General features: G+C 38.0%; 1 protein-coding gene across 5 annotated transcripts; it reads right to left on the bottom strand.

Annotated features, from left to right (window-relative positions):
• On the bottom strand, window positions 1-26,798 carry LOC127620561 (coiled-coil domain-containing protein 92-like). Of its 5 annotated transcripts, none has more exons than XM_052093710.1 (5): window positions 26,681-26,798; window positions 22,825-22,890; window positions 14,908-15,111; window positions 13,141-13,182; window positions 3-2,882 (listed from the first exon to the last, which is right to left on the bottom strand). In XM_052093710.1, exons 3-5 carry the CDS (start codon window positions 15,041-15,043, stop codon window positions 2,005-2,007), a joined length of 1,056 nt encoding a protein of 351 aa, XP_051949670.1. In that variant the 5' UTR covers window positions 15,044-15,111; window positions 22,825-22,890; window positions 26,681-26,798; the 3' UTR covers window positions 3-2,004. The 5 variants fall into 5 exon arrangements, with proteins under 5 accessions (XP_051949672.1, XP_051949671.1, XP_051949670.1 ...); XM_052093709.1 differs by lacking the exon at window positions 26,681-26,798 and adding an exon at window positions 24,291-26,005; XM_052093712.1 differs by lacking the exons at window positions 22,825-22,890; window positions 26,681-26,798 and adding an exon at window positions 25,024-26,005 and having other exon boundaries at window positions 1-2,882.
• Window positions 26,799-27,309: the final 511 nt, after the last annotated feature.

Here is a 27,309-nt window from a genome sequence, read left to right on the forward strand (position 1 = left end):
TGGGCTGAAATATAACTCGGACATGCTTTGTGTGATTCACCTAACCTTGATATTCCTAAGCAATTCAAACAAAGACAAGTGAGAAATAGCTGACACAGCAAGAGTAAGTTCACAAAGTAAGTTACACCTAATTAACCAAATGAAACTGTGTATATAACATATTACTATTTTTTAAAGGAATAGTTATATATAAAAATATTTTCTTTCTTCTGTGGAATACAAACATAGATTCTGTAGCTCATATAAATCATAAAAACACCTGGGAGACTGCAGATGGAAGATTTACAATAAAAAAGGAGATTTGTTTTGGTCTGTTCTCATCCAGAACCGATCGTATCTACTTCAGAAGACATGGATTAACTGTATAGATTTCCTTTATGCTGCTTTTATGTCCTTTTTGGGGCTTGGAAGTGTCGGACCCCATTGATTTCCATTCCATGGATATACTCAAATCATATCTCCATCAAAATATCTTTGTTTGTGTTCAGCAAAAGATAGTCATATGACTTTGAGACAGCATAAATGAGTAAATGATGAGAGAATTATAATTTTTGGGTGAACTGTCCCTTTATAACCATACGACAACTTATATGACTTCATATCTATGTATAGAATAGCTCATTTTTCTTTTCTTTAACCTTAAAAAAATTAATAACACCACATCTTTAAATTACTGTTATATACACTCACTAAGCACTTTATTAGGACCAGCTGTACATCTAGTACTTCTTCATGCGATTATCTAATCAGCCAATCCTGTGGCAGCAGTGATATGCATAAAATCATGCAGATATGGGTCAGGAGCTTCAGTTAATGTTCACATCAACCAACAGAAAAAATGGGGAAATAATATGATCTCAGTGATTTGGACCGTGGCATGATTGTTGGTACCAGACGGAGTGGTTTGAGTATTTCTGTAGCTTCTGATCTCCTGGGATTTTCAAGAACAACAGTCTCTAGAGTTTACTCAGAATGGTGCCAAAAACAAAAAAAAACATCCATTGAGCAGCAGTTCTGCAGATGGAAATAAGAGAGGTCAATTGAGAATGACCAGACTGGTTTGAGCTGACAGAAAGGCTACAGTAACTCAGATAACCACTCTGTACAATTGTAGTGAGCATCTCAGAATGCACAACACATCGAACCTTGAGACAGATAGGGTACTTTATCAAGACCGAAGTGTTCCTAATAAAGTGCTCAGTGAGTGCATATCAATAGTCAAGTTATTAATACAAGCAAGAGGAACAGTGCAATAAAAGTCACCTCTTTGAGACATCTGTCCTTTAATTTCTGCAGATGTTTAATAAGGAGCAGCAGGATTCTTGACATTTTCCTGTAGATATGTCAGTGAGAAGGAAAGAAAGAAGATTCCAGTTCTACAGGAGTGCTTATGAATGAATATGAGTAGATATGAATATGCATCAGAGCACATTAAATCAGCAGGCAATGACAAGATTTGGCAATATGATGCACTTTGACAACAGAGTGGAACATAAATTACAAAAAGAAGACACCGAAAGTCAGATGGTAACGAAAAATAAACATTTGGCATGCTCACAGTTCTTTTTGATGGAGGTGAGAAAAAAAAAAAAGAAAAAGAAAAGTATTGTTTACACCATTTTTGTTTTTACAGTGTTGCATAAAAAGCAGCAGGACATACAGTAGCACTTGCTGCCCTTCACGGTCTCTCCATCATTCTCTTAGAAACACATTCATTGTCTCTCTCATTCTTGGACAGTCTGTGCCTAAAACTCTCTTGTTCATTTGCCAGTGTGTGCAGTTGTGTTTGTTAGTTTCAAATCTGTAACGAATTTACGGATATGTTTGTGTTTCATACATTTATAGAACAGCTCTACAGTTATGAGTGTGTTTGTGTACACAGTATGCATGTTTTCACAGTCATATAGAGTTCAGCACATTCTGCATTGGTCTTCCTAATACATCTATGTTTATATATATTTCTATCAGTATTTTAGAGTGTGCATATGTGGGCATTTCTCAGTTTTAAACAGTTCTGTCTGCGCCTGAGCGTTTGCGAACTACCTGCTCCCCATTGACTTGGTCCACAGCGAGGGTTTCCACCTCTGCCTGTGGCCGGGCAGCATCTCCACCCACTGAGGGCAAGTGGTGGATCCTATGTGCCACTCCTATTTGCGCGTTAGAACAGGAATGATGCCCTTCCCGCGCTGGACTATTCCTGGGGCCTGGGGGTACTGGGATGTGGGCAGGACTCAATGGTGCGGGGGGTGTGCCCAAAGATGCAATGGGTGGAATTATAGAAGGGCGTTCCCGGAGCACTGGTTGAGACTCTGCAGTGCCAGCCGGCTCTCTTGTTTGCAGGAAGGGTGTGGGATCTGGCATGGCATCTACAGAATCTCTCAGTACCACCCTACGCCCATCCGTGGCGCCCAATCGATATAGCTCCATGTATTCAGAATGCAGCGGCTGCGAAAGACTTTTGCGCATACGCCTGCGAGGGGTCTCAGGCTGGAGGATGTCCTTATCGTTTCCAGTAGGCACTGGAGTGGCAGGAGGTGTGGGTTTGAAAGAGGCAACAGGGCTGATGGAGGGGCTTACACCAGCAGCACCCCCAGCAAGAAGGCGTTTTTTGGTAGCATGGAGCTGAGAGGTGAGGTAGGCGATGGTGCTGGCTCTCTGCTCTAATTCTCCGGACAGCACTGCCAACTTATGGCTCTTCAGCTTTAGCTCATCCAGGTACTTCTTCTCTCGCTCACGGATGGTGTTCTCCAGCACAGAGATCATGGCGTTCTTCTGCTCCAGATCCCGCAGTAGCTCTGTGTTTTCCTGCTCTTTAGCCTTCAGCTGAGCCTCCAGCTCCTCACAGCGCTGATGCAGTTCTCTGCAGCGAGCCTCGCCGTCATCTGAGAGAGAAAAAGATGTTACATAAAAAATATTAAAGCCTGCCTGGTTTCAATTATCTAGAATGGTGGTTCTCAGCCTTTTTGACTGCAAGGCCCCCCATTGTCTGATAAAATATTCAAAAAGTATAGCCACTGGAGCTCATTGGAAAAAGGGGTAACAAAAATTCTTGAAAAAAGACAAATCCAAGGCACTCATGTGATATGAATTAAAAAGCCATTACTTAACTGGGCTAAAACATCTAAACTGGCCAACACATTTCAGCTGAAATGTGTACAATGTGTTTCACTGATGTACAATTCCCTAGTACAAAGAGGAAAAATATGCCTGTATACTCTTGGCCATCAGTGAAAACATCATCAGCTGAACAAGAGGGAGTGACTCACAAACTAGCTGCAAGGTTGCCAAACACTCAGATGAAGCAAAAAATACATACATATACTGTATGTTAATTCATCTGTATGAAATATTCATTGACTGAGATACAAAATAATCCTAATTGTGATATACATACCTCGATTTTCAGAAATCCAACGGACTGTAATACAATCCTCAGAGCCAACAGCTTTCATCTGCCTTGGTTGAATAAAAATATACCATATGGCCAGTTTCAGACTGATTTTGAATTTCAGTTGAATGATATGTCTCAAAGATTTCAGAAAAGAGGATATGACTCACAGACTCTTCCACTTGCCACTGAAAGGGTCAGATCTATTAACAGAGAGCAACTACTTAAGAAAAAAAGTTTACTGATATTTTCATACACTCAATTAAGTCTTTCATCCATTGTACTTCTTCCTATATAGTCTATAAATTGGAGTGTGAATTTGACCATTTTTACATTTTTACATTTAGATGTTGTTCACAGTTAAATAAAGGCTTTTTAATATAAAGCTGGTGCCTTGGATTTTTCTTTTCTCAATAAAGACAAGTTGTTAAAGGGAGTTGTTGAATTAAAATAAGAATTATAATGTCAACTTGATTTTTTGTTGGATTATAATAACTATATAAAAATTATACATTTATTTAAGGGTTATTTTAGTCCACCCAAAAATAAAAAAATCTCTCACCCTTATGCCATCCCCGATATGTATGGCTTTCATACACAAATTAAAATTTTAGAAGAATTTCTCAACTTTGTACTGTACTGTAGTTCATATGATGCAAGTGAAAGGTGACCAAAACCCCAAAAGCTCCACAGAGGAGATAAATTCAACATAAAAATAATCCATTAGAGTTTTAAAGAAACAGTGTTTTAATCCACGTCTTCTGGAATGATCCAGTTGGATTTGGGTGAGAACAGACCAAAATATAAATCTCTTGTAACTTTTTACTGTACATCTTGACAGCAGTCTCCTTAGCGATCATGATTTAATGGACCTACAGAGATGAAATATTCTTCTAAACGTTTCCTTTGTGTTTGGCAGAAGAGAGTCATACACATCTTGGATGGCATGAGGGTGAGTAAAAGTTCAGAGAATTTGCATTTTTGAGTGAACTATCCATTTAATTGCTTTAAGATCCCTTGGAAGTGTGCTGAGGCCCCTTAGTGGGCCCCAGCCCCTTGTTTGAGAACCATTGATGTAGGACACATTCATTAGAGCTTGAAACATACAGTAACCAAGCAAATATTGAGTAACTACAAAGCTTATTTCTTGGCAGATATTATTTATACATTTATAATTACTTTTCTCCATTTAATTCTCTCATCATTTACTCACCCTCATGCCATCCTAGATGTGTATGACTTTCTTCCTTCTGCTGAAGAAGAATACGTCAGCTCTGTAGGTCCATACAATGCAAGTGAATGGTGACCAGACATTTGAAGCTTGAAAAACCACATAAAACCAGCATAAAAGTAATCCATATGAATCCAGTGATTTAATCTTTGTCTTCAGAAGTGATATGTTAGGAGTAGGTGAAAAACAGATAAACATTTAAGTAGTTTTTACTATAAATGTCTACTTTCAAATTCTGAAAGAGAAAGTGGAGATTTATACTTAAATAGTAATCTATTTAACACACAAAAAGATTACATCACTTTAGAAGACATATAGTAATCCACTGGAGTCGTATGGATTACATTTATGCTTTCTTTATGTGATTTTTGGAGTATCAAAGATCTACAACCCCAATTCCGAAAAAGTTGGGACAATATAAAAAATGCAAATAAAAACAAAAATGAGTGATTTGTAAATTATGTTCACCCTTTGCTATATTGAAAGCACAACAACTACACATTATATGATGCTTTTCCTTGTGAATTTCAAAGTTTTTTATTTCAAATAAGATTATTGCAACATGCTCCCAGGTTTACCACTATGAAATATCACTATTTCTTATAATAACATTTATTAAGCATTTGTGCACTGAAGACACAAGTTTGTTAAGTTTAAAAGTGGAATTTTCCCCCAGTCATCCATTATGTAGATCTTCAGATGCACAACTGTATGGGGTCTTTGTTGCCGTATGGTGTGCTTCTTAATGCGCCACACATTCTCAATTGGAGATGGGCAGGACTGCAGGCAGGCCAATCTAGCACCCGCACTCTCTGCTTACACATGCATGCATTTGAAATCCAGGCAGTATGTAGTTTGAAGTTGTCCTGCTGGAAAATGCCATGACGTCCCTGGAAAAGATGGTGCTGGATGGCAGTATATGTTGCTCCAAAATTTGTACATATCTGTCTGCATTAATGGTGCCCTCACAGATGTGCAAGTCACCCATGCCACGGGCACTGACACACCTCTGGCCTATACAGACACTGGCTTTTGGACCTGACACTAATAACAGCTTGGATGGCCCTTTTCCTCTTTGGCCCTGATAACATGATGGCTTTGTTTTTCAAAAACATTTTTAATGTGGACTCTTTGGACCGGTTCCACTGTTTTACTTTCCATCTAAGATGAGACCGAGCCCAGAGAAGTCGGCAGCACTTCTGGACAGTGTTGATGTTGGGCTTCTGCTTTGCATAGTACTTGCATGTGTGGATGCATCGGTGAATAGTGTATACAAACAAAGTTTTACTAAAGTTATCCAAAGAAAATGTTCATTATATCCATTACTGATGTATGATGTTTTTTAAGACAGTGATGTCTGGGGGATCAGAGATCACACGCATTCAGAAGTGGTTTTCGTCTTGCCCTTTACACACTGAGATTTAACCAGATTCCTTGAATCCTTTAACTATATTGTGCACTGTAGAGGGTGAAATGCCCCAAATCCTTCCAATTTGTCTTTGGGGAACATTGTTCTCAAAGTGCTGGATTATTTGCTGAAACATCTGTTGGCAAATTGACAAATCTTGAATGAGCCTCCAAAAACAGTCTAGGCTGTTTTTGGAGGCTCATTATATACTATGACACGATTACCTCACCTGTTTAACATCTCTGGTTTCACATCGCCTTGTTATATTAACTCGTCAAATTTTTATTAGTCTTAAATGGTCCCTGCCTCAATTTATTTGGAGCGTGCTGCAATCCTCTGATTTGAAATTACTGTACATTTTCAAAAAACAATGAAATTCACAAGGAAAAACATCATATCATGTGTAGTGGTAGTGCTTTCATTATTGGGTGAATATAATTTACAAATCACTCCTTTTTATTTTTATTACCATTTTTCATACTGTCCCAACTTTTTGGGAATTGGGGTTGTATTCACCTTTCATTTGCAACGTATGGACCTACAGAGCTGTGATATTCTTCTAAATATCTTTGTTTGTGTTCAGCAGAAGAAAGAAATTATAATAGAAATGATAATAGAATTTTCATTTTTGGGTGAACTATTCCTTTATGAAATTACTAATGGTGTGTGAAACAAGTTATTTTCCAATGCAGCAAATCTCTCAGTCCACCCTGCAGATCTGATGTTAATTTCTGACAAAGTATTATAGGAACAGCTCATGTAGATTAGCTCAGCATAGATTTTATTGATTTGTCCATAAATTTAGATGAGTATATATACACATTGTAATTGCATGGATACATTTGAAGCATCTGTGCTGTACTCAAATAGAATAAAAACACTGTTCTTAAAATGGAAACGTATATAAGGCTAACTAATATCAGCTGTATATGTGTAAAAGACATGAGCATGGAAGCAAAGCAGGGTGGGGCTGAGATGGTAGAAGACAGTACGCAGACTTACAGGGCAGGGTAGTGAAGGGCAGAGAAGAGAGAGAGAGAGAGAGAGAGAGAGAGAGAGCGAGAGAGAGATAACCAATCTTCTGTTACCGTGAAGGTTGAGGGAATATCAGTGTCCCGCTTTACTGACCTTCAGAGTGAAACGGTCTAAAAAATGTCTGCCTCTCTTAAATGTAAGTTTAGTGTGCTTTAATGGCATGATGGAAATTACACATTTGTATTGCCAAAGCAATGCAAAATAAGTCACATAAAAAGGACAAATGGGGTAATAAAGTAAAATAAAATAAACGTGCAGAGGAAAACTTTAGAAAATAACAATCAGCAAATGTAACGAAAATATCTTCACATTTAACAAATCTCTCTCTCTCTCTCTCTCTCTACTCACACACACACACACACACACACACACACACACACACATGCTTGTATATATGGTTTATGAGGACTTTCCATAGACATACTGGTTTTTATACTGAGCTAACTATATTTTCTATCCCCTAAACCTAACCCTCACAGAAACCTTCTGCATTTAATGGCAGATATTCGTATTAAAAGCGTCCTGTCCACTACACCTGATCAATCAGGGTCTCAGTTCCATGTGATCTCTCTAATAGTTATTAAATTGTACATGCAGAATTGAGCTCATTCATGTGAGTGACTCATGTCTCTCTCGCTTTCCCTGACCGGCACATTACCACTTAGCAATGGCCACACCAGCTAATGAGGTCACCATCAAAATCACACACAAACCAGGTCAGACAGCATAATACATCCAAAAATCACACTCCAGCACATTTAGCTGAGGTCAAACTGACAGCTTAAGTATGAGAGAGCATTTTCATTTGAAAATGTAATATGTGATTCTTCTCAACAATAATGTTGCATGTGCCATGGTAGAGAAACATTATGTTTAACAAGAGAGTGCATGTACTTTTTAAAGTAAATTATTGTTAAAATTACCATAAAAAACAATAATCGGGCATTCCCAGAATTCCCTGTGTGACCCATTACATTTCATTATATTTTATGGGAATAGTTATGTTTAATCTTATTTTTAATATCAGTTACGTACTTTAGGTTGTTCTGTTTTATATTTGATGTAATTTAGTTAATGTTTACTGTATTATTTAAATCTCATATGTGTTACCCTGATGGTGTTAAGTGTTTGTGTGAGTGACTCTGAGCACTATCTCTACATGTTTATTGGTCATTACATGTCACCATGTGCTCTTCTATAATTTTTAAAGGCGATTAACAATAACTTATAAAGTAAAAAGCAGAATTTTACAGTTTCAGAAGGTTACATCCTAGTTATATATAGCAAATAAATGTATGACTTTTTTTACTGTAACTTTAACAGATAATTTATTTTACAGTGCCAGCATGACAATTACAATAGTTTTAAACTATAAAATTTACAGGCTGTTCTGTAAAGTTGCTTACATTTTTACTGTATTGTTTTACATAATTATTCTGGCAACCAGTTGTAAAAACAACAGGATTTATTTTTTTTTACAGTGTAGGCCTAATGAGCTGTTTCAATGGGCATCTTGTCTAATGAGTATAAACCATCTGTGTGGAGGCCTCAACAATGTGCAGCATCTACTCTAGTATATTTTAAAGGGGCAGTTTTTTTTCTTCTGCTGAACACAAACAAATATTTTTAGAAGAATAATTCAGTTCTGTATGTCCATACAATGCAAGTGAATGGTGGCTAGAACTTTGAAGGTCCAAAAAGCATATGAAGGCAGTATAAAAGTAATCCATCAGACTTTGATAGTTTAATCCATATCTTCAGAAGCAATATGACAAGTGTGGGTTAGAAACAGATCAATTTAAGTCTTTTTTTAACCATAAATCTCCACTTTCACTTTTATATTCTACTTTTCTTCTCGGCGATTCCCAGTTTTTGTACATATCACCACCAACTGGACAGGGAGGTGAATTTATTGGGAAAAAAAGTTGATCAAATGTTGATCTTTTTCTCACCCACACCTATAATATAGCTTCTGAACATATGGATTTAATCCCTGGAGTCATATGGATTACTTTTATGCTGACTTTGTGTGCATTTTGGAGCTAAACATTTTGGTAACCATTCGCTTGCATTGTATGGACCAACAGAGCTTAGATATACTTCTACAAATCTTTGGTTGTGTTCAGCAATAGAAAGAAAGTCATACACATCTGGGATGGCATGAGGGTGAGTAAATGATGAGAGAATTTAAATCTTTGGGTGAATTATTTCTTTAAAGAGCTGGTTTTAAAGGAATAGTTGACACAAAATGAAAATTCTGACATTATATACTCACCCTCAAGTTGTTGCAAACCATTTTTACTTTCTTCTGTGGACCACAAAAGGAGATGTTTGATAGAACGTTAAGGACTGACAGTCTAAGTCAACATTTGTTTTCATTGTATGGAAAAAAGATTTAATGAAAGTCATTCTTTTTAAAGAAATCATATGGGTTTGTAACAACAAATGATGAGTAAATGATGACAGAATTTTCATTTTTGCCTAAACTGTCTGGTATTTATAGAAGCCTTTCATGTCAATTGTGAATGGAATTCAATATGAAAAAAGCTTTTCAATGGTCGATAGTACTCTCTCTCACATATCATGGCTATTGTTAGGAACCTGAGTATGTGGATCTAGTTGAGACTGTGGTGCTGTCAGCAGGTTGCAGATGACGCATTACCCTTTTGCATTAGTGCTGTAGCGTAGCCATTGATAATCTCATTTCCTGTGCTGGACTGTAATCTGGCTCACATCAGCCACATACAACAACAACACAAACAACAACAGCCTGTTTAAACACACAGACACAAAAAATCCTAAATATGAAACAAATTAATTATATTGTATTATTACACAGCTATCTGGAATACTTGATTCTGATTGGCCAATCATAGCATTCTGCTGTCAAATACATTTGTACAATGATTGCTAAACTTAAAAATTGTCTTAGACAACCGATTTCCTACATTACAGTAGTGCTAGATTCACATCTCTCCTATTACTCCATGGTGATACTTTCCAATTTCTTACTTCTAACATAATAAATAATTTAAACTCAAATCAATATTTCATTTCAAGGAATTAATTTTTTATTTTTCTTGACAAGTAGCTGTGTAATAACATATAGTGTCAAAACAAACAAGACCACTAAGTTAATGACCAGCTGACCGTACATTATCCTATACACATCTATATTCACAACAGTTCCAGACAAGCAAAGAACTTGGGATGTCTTATAACTGTCTTGAAAACTGCAGAGTCCGGTTTTGTGGTATGCCTGGATACTGCATGTTGATGGGAACTGCCTTGTGCATTCAGAGGTGGAAATGTCTCTTTAGTGCATTGTGTGTATTTGGGCTGAGATTTAAAGGCTAACATATATTAAACACTTTAGGAGGGTGAATGGGTGGAAAACAGAGAGAGAAGAAGGGAAATGCCAGGTCTTGTGCACAGTGGGGGTCTGTGTGTGTGTGTTTGCTGGGTGGGTAACTACTGGTTGCCAGGTTATAAGACATGGTGTGGTGGTATATGCGCATTGAGGGACACTGTTCTCACTTTCTTTCATTACGGAAACAAAAAAGTATTATTTTTAACCTGCTGCAAATTTAGCAAAGAGTGACAACAAGACATCAGCAGATAAATAAAGAGACTGACAGACAAAACAAGTGACAATTTAATTAGCTCATTTAGCACTCAAATGAGTGCTGATTTACTGAGTACACTACACCTGTGATTCAGACATAGACAAGACGGCAGAGATAATGACAACAATCGTGCAGAACAACATGATTGCCACTGAAGTTTTGTTCTCAACAATTATAAAAGCAAAAAGTTAATATGAAGTAACTTATATATTATATATAATATGGGCTGTATTTTGTGTATTTTTGCTCTGCAAATTAAAATAGTTCCAATGAAACCAAAGCAGTATCAACCATTGTAACGCAGGGACTGGCAGCCTGAAAGCAGCGGAAAGTAGTGAACACAGCTACCTGGTCTCATAGAATCACATTACTATACCTACACTTTTGCAAAATGATATTTACATGACGTGTTGTACATTTCGCAGCAGTTCCTGGTGAAATAAACGAGAAACTATTATGGGATCAAAATCCCGTCAAAAGTATTGCAGTCACAGATCCAAAAATATAAGCATGAATAAAAATAATAAGTGTGAATCAAAAAATAAAAAGCGCAGATAATAAATAAGGGTAAAATACATAAAAAGTGCAGATCAAAATAATAAGCACAGATCAAAATAATTAGCGCAGAGCGAAAAAACCTTTCAAACAAAATCATGTAAATAATATTGAGCAGCAGCCGTCAGTTGCATTGGAGAACTAGAACTAGTGGACCAATAGGGATGCAAAAAGCCCCCTGATTTACATGAAACTCTACTCACAAGTTTTGGAAAACCAAGCGCGGAACTTGGAAACAAAAGCAAAGAAAAATACAAAATAGCGTACAAAAAAAGAAAATACGAGCAAAATTGTCAGCGAGCACAAAAAAACAGTAATATAACCAAGGAAATCATGATTTTGTTTGCAATCCTGATGATTTTGCTTAATTTTTTCTGTTGTTTTTTTTGCATAGTTTAAATGTTTATATATTTTGATTCACGCTTATTATTTTTGGATCCGTGACCGCAATACTTTTGAAGGGATTTTGATCCCATAAACCATAGTAATAACATTTAGACCACGTCCACTCTAATGCATTTTCAAACGAAAATGTATTAGTTTGGACGTGATCTAAGGCCCAGTTTTTACCTGCTATTAAGATGCGTTTTGGGGTGATCTAATCACATGTGGTCAGGTCTAAACGGAGTCTAAAATGTTTTGTGATCGGATAACAAAATACACATACAAATGTGGCCAAAAACGCATGCGTCCACATCTCATTTGAGGTTTAAACGCTAATCCATCCTGTATACGTCCCACCAGCAGTGAAGCACCACCCCTCAACTGTCAATCAACTGTAGCGCTAAAACAAGAGTTTAAAGTTTGCTGTTTATGAGCAGCTTTAAAAGGAAATAACTGTCCGATCAGAACATTTTAAAAAGCAGATACATACACAATCACGAGAGCTTCACGAATCTTCTTCAGTGTGTCTGATATCAACACTGATGAGAAGCATGAACACCCGAAGCTCCTTTAATACAGGTAATACACTAAAATAATAATAATTCTGCTTGACTTGTTGCATTTGTGCTTAGATTACATTTCAACCGCATCTGGGAGAAACAGCGCAGCATTGAATTTTTTTATTTTTTTTTGGTGCTTTCTTTGTCTTTTCTGATTTGTTGTGCTTTAATATCAAGCAGTAACACAGTGACAGAGTGATTGATGTATGTCGTCATAAAACAGAGACCCTCCCCTCCAAATCCAAACACAAGTGGTGACTTGAGATGCATTTAAGTGACCAGGTGTAAACAGTGACGTGTCTCACCTGACCACATGTGATCGGATCACCCGAGACGCATCGTAATGCCAGGTGGAAATAGGGTCTAAAATCGTTGTAATGCTGCAATATGTACAAGTCACGGAAATATCATTTTCGCTACGTTTTGGCCTTCCGTCCACACTGAGACAACAAGCTTTTTTGAAAATGCCCTCCCTAGTGGAGACATTTGTAAAAGGCATCTTCACATTTTATTAGATTATCTAATTAGATATTACATATCTGAAAATGATGACATATTTGTTGGTCATGAGCACAGTCATGAGATCCATTCAACCCAAAACAATCAAGATGGCAACCTACAAGTAAACACTAAAGCGTCCAAGTACTACTACAATAAATATCAGCACTTTCAGAATGCTACTCAGAAATAATAATAGCATTTCTGCATGTTTCCATTTGTCTGTCATCTGCGTTCCTATATTCCTAAGTAGTATGTCCATCTGTCTGTCTGTCTGTCTAGCTGTCAGAGATTTTTTTAAACAGGTGGATAGTTCATTGACATCCCCTTTGACAGCATTCTAGCAACAACAAACACATAGTTGAGCCCCTTTGCATAACTGCTTTGTTTGGACCCCATGTACTGTTCATGTGAACACATACACACATGTATAAAATGTGCGTGAGAAATCTTACCGCCTGGATCAGAGCTCCTCATTGTCAGCTCATATGTCAAGTCTGTGAAAGGAAAGAGAGGAGGGAGGGAGTGAGTGGACAGAGCAACAAAAGGACAGAAAGAGTGAGGGAGAGAGAAAGAGAGAGGGAGAGGGAGAGAGAGAGAGAGAGAGATCAAATATTAGGCTGGTAGCACAGAGCATCACACTACCTTTAATGACAACATTGAAGATCACATGACAGAAGACATCGGAGGAGAGCAAGAGAGTGACAGCAAAAACAGACAGATACAGAAACATAAGAGAGGACCACAAATGAGTCAAATGAGGATAAAAGAGCATGTGGAACATTAAAGACAACATAAAACTGCCTTCACAACGCATTTAAATGTCATAATCTGACGTATTTCCAAGTAACAACATACTCAGTGGGAAACAAAGAAAGATAGGACAATATGTAAGGACTCAAGGCTTATTTTATCCTAAAGATGTTTCTTTTACGAGAATTACAATCTGACTGTTCATTATCCCACTTAATACACAGCAACTTCAAAATAAGTGAATGGACATGAAATACTGATTTGAGTTTAAATTATTTTACTATATGTGAAGAGATAAAAGTGATACGAGACACATGAAACTAGTACAACTACAGAATGTAGGAAATTGGTTGCCTGTGACAACGGTCAAATATCCTATTGAACTTATTGTACAGTCATTACACAATACAATATTTTCATGCAGAGTGCTGCGATTGACCAATCAGCATTAAGTATTTAAGAGAGTTGTGTAATAATATCAGTTAATATTATTTTCCCTGCCCATGATGCCTTGATTACGTCAGCGGAAAAAGAAAAGTTGCTTTAAAGGCAAAGAGAGTTATAATGAATGATTAATAAAACATTTCTTTAGAATAACTGATGAACACTGATGAACAGGGACATTTATTAAGAAAGTAAACAGGGGTCACTTCTGATTTAATGTTGTTTTTTAATAGAGAAAAAGACCAAGACCAAAAATGTTAGAGAAAATGGCCATGGAGAGGCAGCTTTAGATGAGGATCAAGCCATATAGAATGAGAATTATTGTATTTTCACAGGCCCAGTAATAATCCTTGTGGAACCGTTTTACACTATCAAAACATGGAGAGGTGACCTGGTGACAGGACTATATTAAAGGGATAGTTCATCCAAAAAATGAAAATTAAGATGATCTTTTCTCAGCTCTGTAGGTCCATACAATGCCAGTGGTTAAATATATGTCTTAAGAAGCGATTTGAAAGGTGTGGGTGACAAACAAATCAATATGTAATCCTTTTTTTACTTTAAATCTCCACTTTCACTTTCACATTCTGAAAGTAAAAGTGGAGATTTATAGTAAGAAAAAAGGATTAAAATATTGATCTGTTTCTCACCCAAAGTGATTGCATCATTTTGCTTACATCGTATGGACCAAATGTCCTCACAAAGATAATAAAACCTACACTGAAATCACCTACACTCTGAGGATCAGCCAACAGTCCTCATGAGGAAAACGGCTTAATAAATAACCTAAATAATGTCTTAAAATGTAAAAATGAAGAAAGGTCTGTGTGAGGTTTTTGTTTAAGGGTTGGGGGATATAAAATATCATTACATCAGTAAAAACAAATATTAGAAGTCAATGAAAAGTCCCCAGCATGATCGAAAAACCAATGTATATACTGTATATTGTACTTGTGCTGTTCTGCTCAAGTGGCAGTCATTATGTGATGGTCACTCAGTATGCTGGCATGTATGTGTGTGTGTACCTGTACATTGCTGTTGTAGGCGGCGGATCTCAGCGTGAAGGCCCTTCAGTGTGTTGGCTTGGTCTTGCTGCAGGAACAGCAGGTTCTTTTGCGCGCTGTGCAGTTGATTCTCCAAGGTCACACTCACAGAGGCCATGATGATGATACAAATTCACACTCACATGTACAAATCAACTCACTCACACACGCACTAGCCGAGTATACCTGTGAACACAAGTATAGAAAATACTTATCACATATACCGAAAAGTGAAAGGGGCTACATACAGTAAATGAAAGTCAATGGTGACTAACGTTCATCTCCTTTTGTGTTCTAAGAAAGTCTTATGGGTTTGGAACAACATGATGGTTCATAAATGAGGACAGAATTTGTAGGTGAACCATCCTTTTAAGTAACCTCTAAATCACACAGCAAATTATATGCCATTGTATCGTGTCATTTTAATCAAATGATAATGTAAACTGCTCTTCAGAAAGCTGACTGAACACACACATTTAACCTAAAGTGGAATATAAGTGACAGTACACATAAACTCCTTTTAAACAACACATAAAGTAAAGACACTGCTGGATAGAGCTTTACTCAGATGCAAGGTATGCTCAGGGACAAATGCATAGCTGACGCAATGGAGTGCCAGTCATAGTGAGGTCAGCAGAATGCCACACTCAATTCTTACACGCACTCACAAACACAAATACATTCCAGAAATTAAATTATGTTTACTCCAGATGTCACAGTCGCTTCCCCGAATCATCATCCATCTGTATGAAAGGACAAAGGGCTATGTTTAGCTAATGACACCACCATGCCTTTCAGATGAGGTCTGCATACTGTATGTGGAGGTATTGATTTCAGGTGGTCAAAGCAAGAGCACGAGTTGGTTTCAGACCCTGCACAGCTTAGGGATCATCCCGTCTGGATGCTCAGGTCAAATCATACATTTTGCATCAGTTTTTTCTCTGAGGTCCACTTATCGACTTTTTAATGCTAGTCAAGATTTCTTTTGCACAAAAACTGTGGTAATTTATGTTTTTGTGTCTTTTTTGGGCCCCTTCCATTTTTCATGTGCCGGTACATCTCTCGCACAGTGCATGTGATGCAAATTTCGTCGACAGCACAATCTGCATGGACTGTCTACGTGCAAGTCAAGTCAAGTCAAGTCAAGTGGTTTTTATTGTCGTTTCAACCATATACAGTTAGTACAGTACACAGCAAAACGAGACAACGTTCCTCCAGGACCATGGTGCTACATAAAAACAACAAAGGACCAACACAGGACCACATGAGACTACACAACGAAATAAAATACCTATATAAAATACCTATATATACCTATATAAAGTGCACGTGCAAACATGTGCAAAAAGTACGGGACAGTACAACAAATTTCTGACAATGAACAGGACAATAGACAAAGTGCAACGCCGACCAGTACTCAGTAGTGCAAAAAGATGACAGTTTCTAAAAAAAAATAAAAAAATAAAAACAAACATAACATACTATGAGATAGTGTTCTATGCACATAGCAGTTATTGAGGTAGCAGACAGTTATAAAGTGACAGTAATTAAAGTGCAACTCAGGACATGTGTGTGTGTGTGTGTGTCAAACCAGTCTCTGAGTATTGAGGAGTCTGATGGCTTGGGGGAAGAAGCTGTTAAACAGTCTGGCCGTGAGGGCGCGAATGCTTCGGTACCTCTTGCCAGACGGCAGGAGGGTAAAGAGTTTGTGTGAGGGGTGTGTGGGGTCGTCCACAATGCTGGTTGCTTTGCGGATACAGTGTTTTTTGTAAATGTCTTTGATGGAGGGAAGAGAGACCCCAATAATCTTCTCAGCTGTCCTCACTATCCTCTGCAGGGCTTTGCGGTCCGAAATGGTGCAAGTCCCAAACCAGGCAGTGATGCAGCTGCTCAGGATACTCTCAATAGTCCCTCTATAGAATGTAGTGAGGATGGTGGGTGGGAGATGTGCTTTCCTCAGCCTTCGAAGAAAGTAGAGACGCTGCTGGGCTTTCTTGGTGATAGAGCTGGTGTTGAGGGACCAGGTGAGGTTCTCCGCCAGGTGAACACCAAGGAATTTGGTGCTCTTGACGATCTCCACAGAGGAGCCGTCGATGTTCAGCGGAGTGTGTTCACCTTGTGCTCTCCTAAAGTCAACAACCATCTCTTTTGTTTTGTCCACATTCAGAGACAGATTGTTGGCTCTACACCAGTCTGTCAGCCGCTGCACCTCCTCTCTGTATGCTGACTCGTCGTTCTTGCTGATGAGACCCACCACGGTCGTGTCATCGGCGAACTTGACGATGTGGTTCGAGCTGTGCATTGCTGCACAGTCGTGAGTCAGCAGAGTGAACAGCAGTGGACTGAGCACACAGCCCTGGGGGGCCCCAGTGCTCAGTGTGGTGGTGGTGGAGATGCTGTTCCCGATCCGGACTGACTGAGGTCTCCCAGTCAGGAAGTCCAGGATCCAGTTGCAGAGGGAGGTGTCCAGGCCCAGCAGGTTCAGCTTTCCAATCAGGTGCTGGGGAATGATTGTGTTGAATGCTGAGCTGAAATCTATGAACAGCATTCGAATGTATGAGTCCTTATTGTCTAGGTGGGTGAGGGCCAGATGGAGGGTTGTGGCGATGGCATCGTCCGTTGAACGGTTTGAACGATACGCAAACTGCAGTGGTTCTAGTGAGGGGGCAGCTGGCTCTTTATGTGCCTCATGACGAGCCTCTCGAAGCACTTCATGATGATGGGTGTAAGTGCGACGGGACGGTAGTCATTGAGGCAGGACACTGAAGACTTCTTTGGCATGGGGATGATGGTGGTGGCCTTGAAGCACGTTGGAACGACAGCGCTGCTCAGAGAGATGTTGAAGATGTCTGTAAGAACATCTGCTAGCTGGTCTGCACATCCTCTGAGCACTCTGCCAGGAATGTTGTCTGGTCCAGCAGCCTTCTGTGGGTTGACTCTACATAGAGTTTTCCTCACATCTGCAGTCAAGTTTTTCTAAATATGCAGAAAGTCCATGTCTTTGTGCATCATCAATAGCCACATTTCCACTATCGGGCCAAATGAGGGCGTGCATGCTAGTGCGTGCCAGGGCAAGCTGCGTTCACTCTGTCACTACCAGGGCTTCATCGTGATGCCTTGGGGCTTTCTCGGGCCCAATGGCCGTTGGCCCGCTGATTACCCTTGGGCCAAACTCCGCCAAACTTCCCAGGTTGCAAAAATAAAAAAATTGCAGGTAAATCCGTTAAAACACATAATGGACTAAGTGGTGTCCAAACAAATTACTTTCCATGGATCGAGATCATGGACGGTGTGCTGGTACATTGTCCCACTGTTAGTGGAGCTGACAGTGAGATACAGTCAGTGAGTTGTCAACGCTAACTTATTTGCTAGCTAGCTAATGTTTACAAATGATATAAACTCGATAGTCTAGATAACTAGATAACATGATACCTCAGCTTGAGCTTACTTCTAGCTTGTGAAATGGGCGGGGTGTGTGATCTTATCACCAGGGTAGCGGGTTAATGGTGGGTTTTAGGGCAACGCTGCTGGGCTATTTACCAGATGGTGGGAATGCAGGTTTTTTTATTTTGCTCTTGCGGCTCGAGGTCCGAGGCTATTGGCTCTGGGTGGCCAGTTGATAGCCCTGGCTCGCTCTGGCCTGATAGTGGAAAGCGGCTATTGAGGCTTTATGCCATATTCAAATTCATTATAATTGTCAACTGAGGGTGCTATTTTGCTACAGTTGTGTTTGACAACCATGAGAACACACACTTATGCTGCTTTTCTGCTCAACGTCAGCCTCAACAGTATCTTTGATGTGCAGGGTTCTGGAAAGAGTGGGCGTGGCTAATTCAACAGCTCAGTCTCGTGGAAGCAAGAACGGAATATCTTTTACAACACCTTTAAAGCTAAAGTATGTCATTTCTGCAACACTTGCGCTACCGAATGGAATTGCAAAAATGTATAATGTTTTCAAAACATCTTCCTGAATATGCCCCTCATCTATTGTTGTTAGACATCTTCTGTTGTCAGATAGTCCCGCTCCTAACTCATGCCATTGGTTGACTAACATTGTTGGTGTGGGGTCTAAACAGGCCTCTTAAAACAAACAGAAACTTTTATAGTGCCACAAACACAGTTTACATTTTTCAAGAAAATTTATCTATGAATGGCTTACTTATAGTTGTCTCTGTGTATTGAGCTGGGATAGGAGAAAGCATTTTATTTAAAAGCTTTAATTTGTAAAGGTTATTGGTTGCACGAAATTGAGATAACAAAATTTTGAATGTATGTTATGAGTTGAAAATACTTATTATTATGTATTGTCAAAACAGCTCTACTATATTCAGGTCCAGCTGTAGCTTAACATAAAGGGTGTATATATTTGTGTCAACTCCCTTCCTTGTGATACAATCACAAATAATTACCACATGTACAATTAAAGAGAATTAAGTTCTTCAGAACAAGGTTTACTTTTGTTAGAAGGAACACTAATCTAATGGTGACTTCAATCAAAACACCATAATTGAACACAAAACAAAATTGGTAACGCAGAACTCTTACCACAACTATAACCCTTTGTAATTACCAACAACATTGCTTGAGAACGCATTGAGCTGTTTCCGTCTCTCATCCACAATAAAACTAAAATTTTCTCCACCAAAAATGAACAAAAGGCTCTCAATAACTGCATAATTTGGAAAACAATGATGTTAGGAAACTGTAAAAGGGAGTTTTTAAACTTAAACGGATCAGCGCAGACGTGGCCATAGTTTACGATGCTGCATCCATCAATAAAAGCCTCTTTGGAAAGTCTGGATGGTGACAGGTGCTCAAAACAATCCATGCTTAGTTCTAATATGTTACCTTTTTGGAATGGGGAATTTTTTTTTTTTAGAGTACAACTCCTAAAAAAATATATTTTGGCCCACCTAGTACCCACTCCTTTAAACCTTTTTATACCAGTACTTAACGTACTTCTACGTTGAAAATGTTTTCTTCATTTACCAGAAGGAAAAATTTAATAACATACAGTAATAATGTACCCCTGTGACTTAAGAAAAAGTGTGCTCATAATTTTCTCGGCATTTTGAATTATTAAAAGAGAATCTTGTTGTCTCCACAGTCTTAAGCCAGACTCTCTCCTTTGGGTGCACTTACATCCAGGAAGAGGAGAGAGAGAGACAGAGATAAGGGAATAATGGGGGTCCAGACAGCTTATGGTGCATTCGTTTTGGTATATTGCAAAAAGGAGAGAACAATCACCCTAAAATGGTAGAGTTGTTGATTATAGGATGGAAACAGACGCATTACACACTCTCACGCTGACAGATTAACCACAGCCCTCTTGAAGCCAGATACAACAAAGACTAGCTATAAAATCAACAATAGCAGCCTGGAATCTTTTTAAATGCAAAGAAAGCAAAACACTGTATGTTTCTGGAAGGAAATCATTCAAAAGAATCATATGGATGTTTTGAAAAGGGACAGTCTAACTAAAAAGAGGTAAGAGACAGCCATAGAGTAAGTGGAACTCATGAAAAGCATATGAGCATGAAAGAGTAATGTCAGGCTATGATCACGCTGAGTGCGGCAAAAAGAAGACAGTTAGTTGACTCTGCCCCTCTCTTTTATTAATTTACTTGCTCTCTTCTCTTCTCGTGTGTCTCTTCGCTTTTCTTCTTTCCTTCTTGTTTTCTGTTCACTTAGGTTATATGTTGCCTCACATGAGGATGTAAACATGAAGTATGTGAAGATTCTTGGATGCAAAGAAAAGCATTGACACAAGCCAGGGATGAATATAAGAATTGTCCCTTTTCATTCATTAAGAAGGAATGAAATTAATTTAAATGAAAATGAATTTAAAGGAATATTCCAGGTTCAATACAAGTTAAGATAAATCTACAACATTTGTGGCATACTGTTGATTACCACATAAATGTATTTTCGACTGGTCCCTCCTTTTCTTTAAAATAAGCAAATATCTTTGTCACAGTGAGGCACTTACAATGGAAGTGAATAGGGCCAATCTGTAAACATTAAAATACTCACTGGGTCTGTTCCAAAACGTAGTGAGCTGCCTCATTGTCTCCTGCCTACATAGGCAGCAGAGTTTCCGCTAGAAACAAATGGTGCCGGTCAAAGTGACCGGCAGAGGTTTCTTTTTACGGACATTTTGATGATATGCCGGTCAAATATATCGCCTCTTAATTAGTCAAGTTGAGGAAAACTGGAGGCAGTCTATGTAACTTAAAAAATGACACAATCAGGCCGTATAGAATGCAACATATTATTAGCTTAACTTTCAAATAGACGAAAAAAAAAAACATGAACGTCCGATTGGCGTCAATCAACGCCAATTGTTTTTTTACTGTGGTTTCACACACATTCACTTTTTGAAACATTGAGGCACGGATGTACCTAATACAAATAAATAAAACATCTCCAGTTAACTAGCAGATCATTCATTTAGTCCGTTATTAAATAAGAGATCTAGCGCTAAAATCTGTTGTTTTTTAAATCAAGCGAGCGCTCGTGTCCGCTGCTATCAGTTGCATAGATGACGCGCTGCGCGAGTTGCGCAATCTTCACTAGGACGCGCGTTTCAATCTATCGCCGTTGCGGAGACTCTCTATTAATTCCGGTGAAATCACAAAATAAAATGCACACAAACGTGTCCCTGCTTGATATAGACTGTAACCATGCACTGATGAACATAGGCTATTCAGTTTTGATGATAGAGAAAAAAACTGCACGAATGCGCGGATTAGAAGCACTGATCTATCTATAATTAGATGTTCCTGATTCACCATCGTCTGGCCTCTGAAAAAAGCTTTTAAAGCTAGTCTGCCTGGGCCTGGCCATATTTGAAACGTCTCACTCAATCGTTCGTTGTTTAGGTCTATATTGCAGCCGTTTTAGGCGTGCGCTTTATTTGAAATGCAGCATGCGATGTTGTTTCATAACTTTCAAACGATAGAGCCTGTTCCTTTATAACACAGCAAGAGATCGGTGTATTTTTGCTTTAGCCTATACATTTTAGGCTTATTCTCAAATTCAGATTGTGTTAGGGGGACGGGATTATTAGGCAATTTTAATCGGACAATTTGACCGGAGAGATTTAATTCTGTCGGACATCTAATTTTTTTACCGGCCAATGTCCGGTAATTACCGGACAACGGAAACCCTGGCAGCTGTCTTCTGTGGGAGCATCAAAATAGATGATACAGGTGTCTGGATCACAGAAGTCAGTTATGCTGTTCAGTTCCGCCAAAGTGTGTCAAATAACAGCGGTCTTATGCTGCATAATCTGAGTGCTCAGAACCGGCCCGCAAGATCAGAACTACAAGAGCAAATTGAGTTCAGCATTACTGGAATGATGCCTCATAAAGAACAGAAATGAATAGCGCTCATCATGCACAACTCGACTCGCAACTGATTTCAGTACAGATAATGCAAGATGAATAACGCGATACTCCAATGGCCATAGATACTCATAGTACACTCACAGTTTGGGTAAATTTGTCAGTTTTCTATAATAAATAAAAAAAATGTTTTAATGATCATTTTCATTATTGATTATTGAAGTATATTTATAATGGAAATTTCTCTTGCTTGGTCCACCATCTTGGAAACGTTTTTCCACCACATACATCACAGTGCATTCTGGGATCATCTACCCGGGGAAGGGTACATATGATGCTACCTTAGAATTTGGCCAAAACAAGGTATTTTACATGGCAGTATAATTAAGATACTTACCTTCTGGAACAGACTTTGCATCAGGAGTTAAAAATGCTGCCTCAAAAGGGAGCTCAATAGGGTTTAGAACAGACTCTCTGTTTCAAAAGTATATCCACAAGATGTAAACAATATGCATGCTAATATGATTTGAGTGTGATAAAATTGCTTACTAACCTTTTCTGTGTAAAGTTATATCCAATTTTAAAATGTTGTTGCCATTGCAATGTAACACCGTAAACCCTAAAACAACCATAAAAAAAGATTATTAAAACAACTTTACAGCTCAAGTAATGGATGAGTTTTAACAGAATAATTAATTTAAGTGCTTTTATAAAATTATAAGCTTCACATTTCTGCCTTTAACCCCTCCAAACATTTGCCCCATTAACTTCCATTGTAAGTTCCTCACAGTATCCTTGATTGTTTTTTTTTAAAGAAAAGGAGAAACAAGTCGAAAATATTTTTTGTGATAATCAACATTATCCATAAATGCTGTCCATTGAGCTTAACTTGAATTGAACTCGGAAAATTCCTTCAGTCACTCAATGGAAGTTTTGCAACATTACATAAATAATTGTATCATTAAAAATGTAATGAATGTTGTATGGCTGGCTCTATTTTGAAGGCTTTGGGCTTGAGGATGAAGCGGTCTATAAAATCAAAGTTAATCTTTATTAAATATTATGCAATACAGAATACATAAACTAAATAAAAATAAAAGATGGTATTTCAAACATTGATTTTTATTAACTATATCATTATTATTAAATATTACACTTACAGGAGTCAGCTTATATGTAGGCTATTTCTTTCCATTTTAGTTCTACTTTAAAGGAATATTCCTGGTTCAATACAAGTTAAGCTCAATCGACAGCATTTGTGGCATAATATTGATTACCACAAAAAATAATTTTGTCTTTTCTTTAAAAAAGCAATGGTTACAGTGAGGCACTTACAATGGAAGTGAATGGGGCTAATTTTTGGAGGGTTTAAAGACAGAAATGTGAAGCTTATTATTTTATAAATGCACTTACATTAATTCTTCTGTTGAAACGCGTGTATAATTTGAGCTATAAAGTTGTTTAAATCATAATTTTAGGGTTTTAAGTTTTTCAATTGTATGCCGTTACGTCGCAATGGCAATGCAGTTGTAAAAAAATTTATAACTTTACCCAGAAAAGGTTAGTGAGTGATTTTATCACACTAAAATCATGTTAACATGCATATTGTTTATATCTTGTGACTATACTTTTAAAAAAGTGAGCATTTGAATGTTTGAATGTTTATTGTAAGTGCTTCTATGGAACCCAGTTTTTTGCTTTATTAAAGAAAAGGAGGGAAGAGTCTAAATACATTTTTGAAGTAAGCAACATTATGCAACAAATGCTGTCATTTGAATATTCCTTTAAATTCAGATTCAAATGACAATACTAAATCCTGTTTGCTACCTCAATTCACATTCAGTTCAATTCAGGAATTGAACTGGAATTTAAAAAGTATTCTCAATTCAATTCTGAATGATGCACAACCGTGACGCAAACAGGTGAACACTATACAACTCCATATGACTCAGATACACACATTCTGATGAGGAATAATTTCTAAAATCTCTCTTGTTACACAGTACATGTCCCACTTACAACATCAGCTGGGTGTCATCAATAAGACATTCTGATCTTTCGTCTAATGATTTACAGAGAGAATGACTTTTCTGGTGATGCTGAAGATGGCTGCTACATAACAAAAGACATTGAATGATGACCTCCATTGCTCAAAGATGGAACGTGGGAGACAATGTGGCTCCATGGAGAAGACACAAAACTCTGAATAATTTATGAATAATAAAAAGTGAAGGACATTAAGGAGTATGTATGCTATGATAAGCAGTACCAATATTACAATACAGGAGGGGAGTGATGGTATCACCATTCACATGAGCACTTCCTGAAACAAGAAAGCTTCTCGACATCATTACAATGACATCATCAACTTTGAAATGCCAAAATGTATCATGGGGTATTAAGATATGATAAATAGACAATTCTCTTTAAAGCATGTTCTCATTTTCACAAAACATGTATGCTAACACTTTTTTAACTACACACATTTTATATTGCTAAAATGGCACATGAATGTAATTTCTTGATAAATATGACCATTATTCAAGTCTTTGGCATAGGAGGCGACCTACCTGGCATCTTCATAATCAAATCTATAAATTCACATGAGATATCAAAAGTTAATCTTAATAGTAATGACCAAATTATAACACATTTACTTATAAATCAATGTGGCAACATTATCTAGGTATTAAAGTGGTCAATAACAGAGTGCACCCCCATCACCATCTGTATCCTGTATTCATCTGCTTACCGTAAATTAACTTGACTGAGAGCGCTTTGCCGTTTAATCACAGGCCCTGGAAGTATTGACAATCCTTCAGGAGTGATATTCCACAGCATACGTAAAGTCTCACTCTCTCAGTCCTCTTTTAGGAGCCATTTGTGAGCTGGTAGACATCTAACAGTGCTGATTCTGACATTTGCACTGATTTGACTGATATTGGTCCCTACAGTCAGAGGGTGAGCCTCCCCCGCCCTGCTCCATATACAACAGACAAAGAATCCCCCTGACATCAGTACTCAACTCTGTTTTCCCTGCTGTCTCTCTTGTGTCTGCATCTCAGCATCCCTTAACAGCTCTCTGTCTTGCCCTCCAAATTCTCTGTCTCCCTCTCTCACTTTAATAATCAATGAGCTTTAGCATTAGAGGAGACTCTAAAACACTAGTTATATCCTGGTCTTGATCAGACACATACAACCAACATCCAGTGCTTTGGAGAGGACCAACCCTATAGTGTCACACCCACCACGTATGATGTAAGCTAGTAAGATGACATGATGCACTGTACAGTGACAACAACTGTAGGTTAATGCCAACTCCAAGCTATTATTGTAGATGTTTCTTTATTTCGATTATTATAGAATAAACCACTTATTATAAAAGCTTGGGCATATATGGAAAAAAAGCAAGGTGGGACTTTCGTGGCAACATCTGACTGGCCAAAGCACATCAACACAAGCACGTGAGGATGAGCAGGATCATAAACAGCACCTGCATTGCGGACAGTGCACCAACCATCGACAAAAAACTACCGTAAAATGTAAATGATTGAAGTAAAATTAATTAAAAAGATTATAAAACACAAGACTATGTCTGTTATTCAAACCCAAGCTTTACTGAGAGACTGTGAGCGTTGCAAAAACGAAAGCACGTGCCCAAAACAATGCTAATAGCCAAGTAAACGCAACACACTTTAATTTACACTAATATAAAAACTACAACGAAAATTATGAATCAAATAAAGGTTGACAGCTAATAAAAAGGAATTTGTGTACTAAATATTAATAAGATAACAACGTTACAATGTATAGATTATTCCTTTTTAAATCGGCAAAACTATATATATATATATATATATATATATATATATATATATATATATAAACAGTACTTTTATCATTTTCATAATTCTAGATAAATGATCTGAAAAACAAAGCGCACCAGTATAGGACTCTCATGGCATCCCATACCAGCAACCGATATCGCAAAGTGTTGCTTCACAGTTGTTTTGTGTCCATAATGTGTTCAATGACAACAACAAAAGAAAAAAAAAACATTAAAAATAACATCCATGTTCACCATCATCTCTAATTACTGTCACAACTGCAGACATATTTATAGGCCACAGAGTTGATTATTGCTGTCATCTCACTGAAAATACGCAACAAAACAACAGCCATTGTAAAAACAAACAAACAGTTTTTGCACACTTAATACATGTGCGACATTATTGTTAACAAATTCAACAACATCTAAATGAATTTCATTAGCCCCATTTTTTTAAAATCATCTATTGTGTCTGGTAGTCAGCGCCCAGAAGTGGAGCAGGTGCAGCCGAGGATGCGTCCAGCCCCTCTGCCCGCAATAAACCGGGAGCGAAACCCAAAGCGGCCAGGCCGACACCTACCTGAAACACACGCTGAGATAGAGCAGATGTCAAATAGAGATGGGTTTGTTTGTGTTGTCTGGAGGTCGACGAATGGAAAGCTTTGCGGTTCTCCTCGGTGGGGCAGAGAGAAGCTCTCTCTCACTCTCATTCTCTCTCTCTCTCTCTCTCTCTCTCTCTCTCTCTCTCTCTCTCCCTCTCTCTCTCGCTCTCTTCTCCCGGAGATACAACACTAAATAAAGCGGTGCATGCTGGGAAACTGAGGAAAACGCGCGCGCAGGTGACGGATTGTTTACTGTTATTCTCTGAAGCGTCGGTGGTATATGGAACGATAGTTTTTTTTACTGAAGCATCATCACCATAGTAACAAACAGGATAACGCTCAGCGCGCGGCTGGCGCGAGACTCATGTTTTGAATTTCAGACAGTTTGGCAACCAGTGAAAATAGTACATTTATATATATAAATGTATAGGCTGTCATTCGATTTTTAATCAAATTAATGACATGGTTTCCTGATTAATTAATCGCAATTAATCACATCTACAAATATTTGCTGAGAAAGCCCCTCGTATAACAATAATTCAATATATAGTGATGAAATAATTATACATAGTTATCTTTAAATATTAAAAAATATATATATATATAT

The sequence above is a fragment of the Xyrauchen texanus genome, chromosome 27 (assembly GCF_025860055.1).
Source record: "Xyrauchen texanus isolate HMW12.3.18 chromosome 27, RBS_HiC_50CHRs, whole genome shotgun sequence".
NCBI lineage: Eukaryota > Metazoa > Chordata > Actinopteri > Cypriniformes > Catostomidae > Xyrauchen > Xyrauchen texanus.

Excerpts from the sequence above, each read along its gene's own strand:
- LOC127620561 (XM_052093712.1), bottom strand. The coding sequence starts at position 15,043 with ATGGCCTCTGTGAGTGTGACCTTGGAGAATCAACTGCACAGCGCGCAA. Across the intron at positions 13,183-14,907 it reads CCTACAACAGCAATGTACAG|ACTTGACATATGAGCTGACA; the intron begins GTACACACACAC and ends TTCCTTTCACAG. Across the intron at positions 2,883-13,140 it reads GAGGAGCTCTGATCCAGGCG|ATGACGGCGAGGCTCGCTGC; the intron begins GTAAGATTTCTC and ends TTTCTCTCTCAG.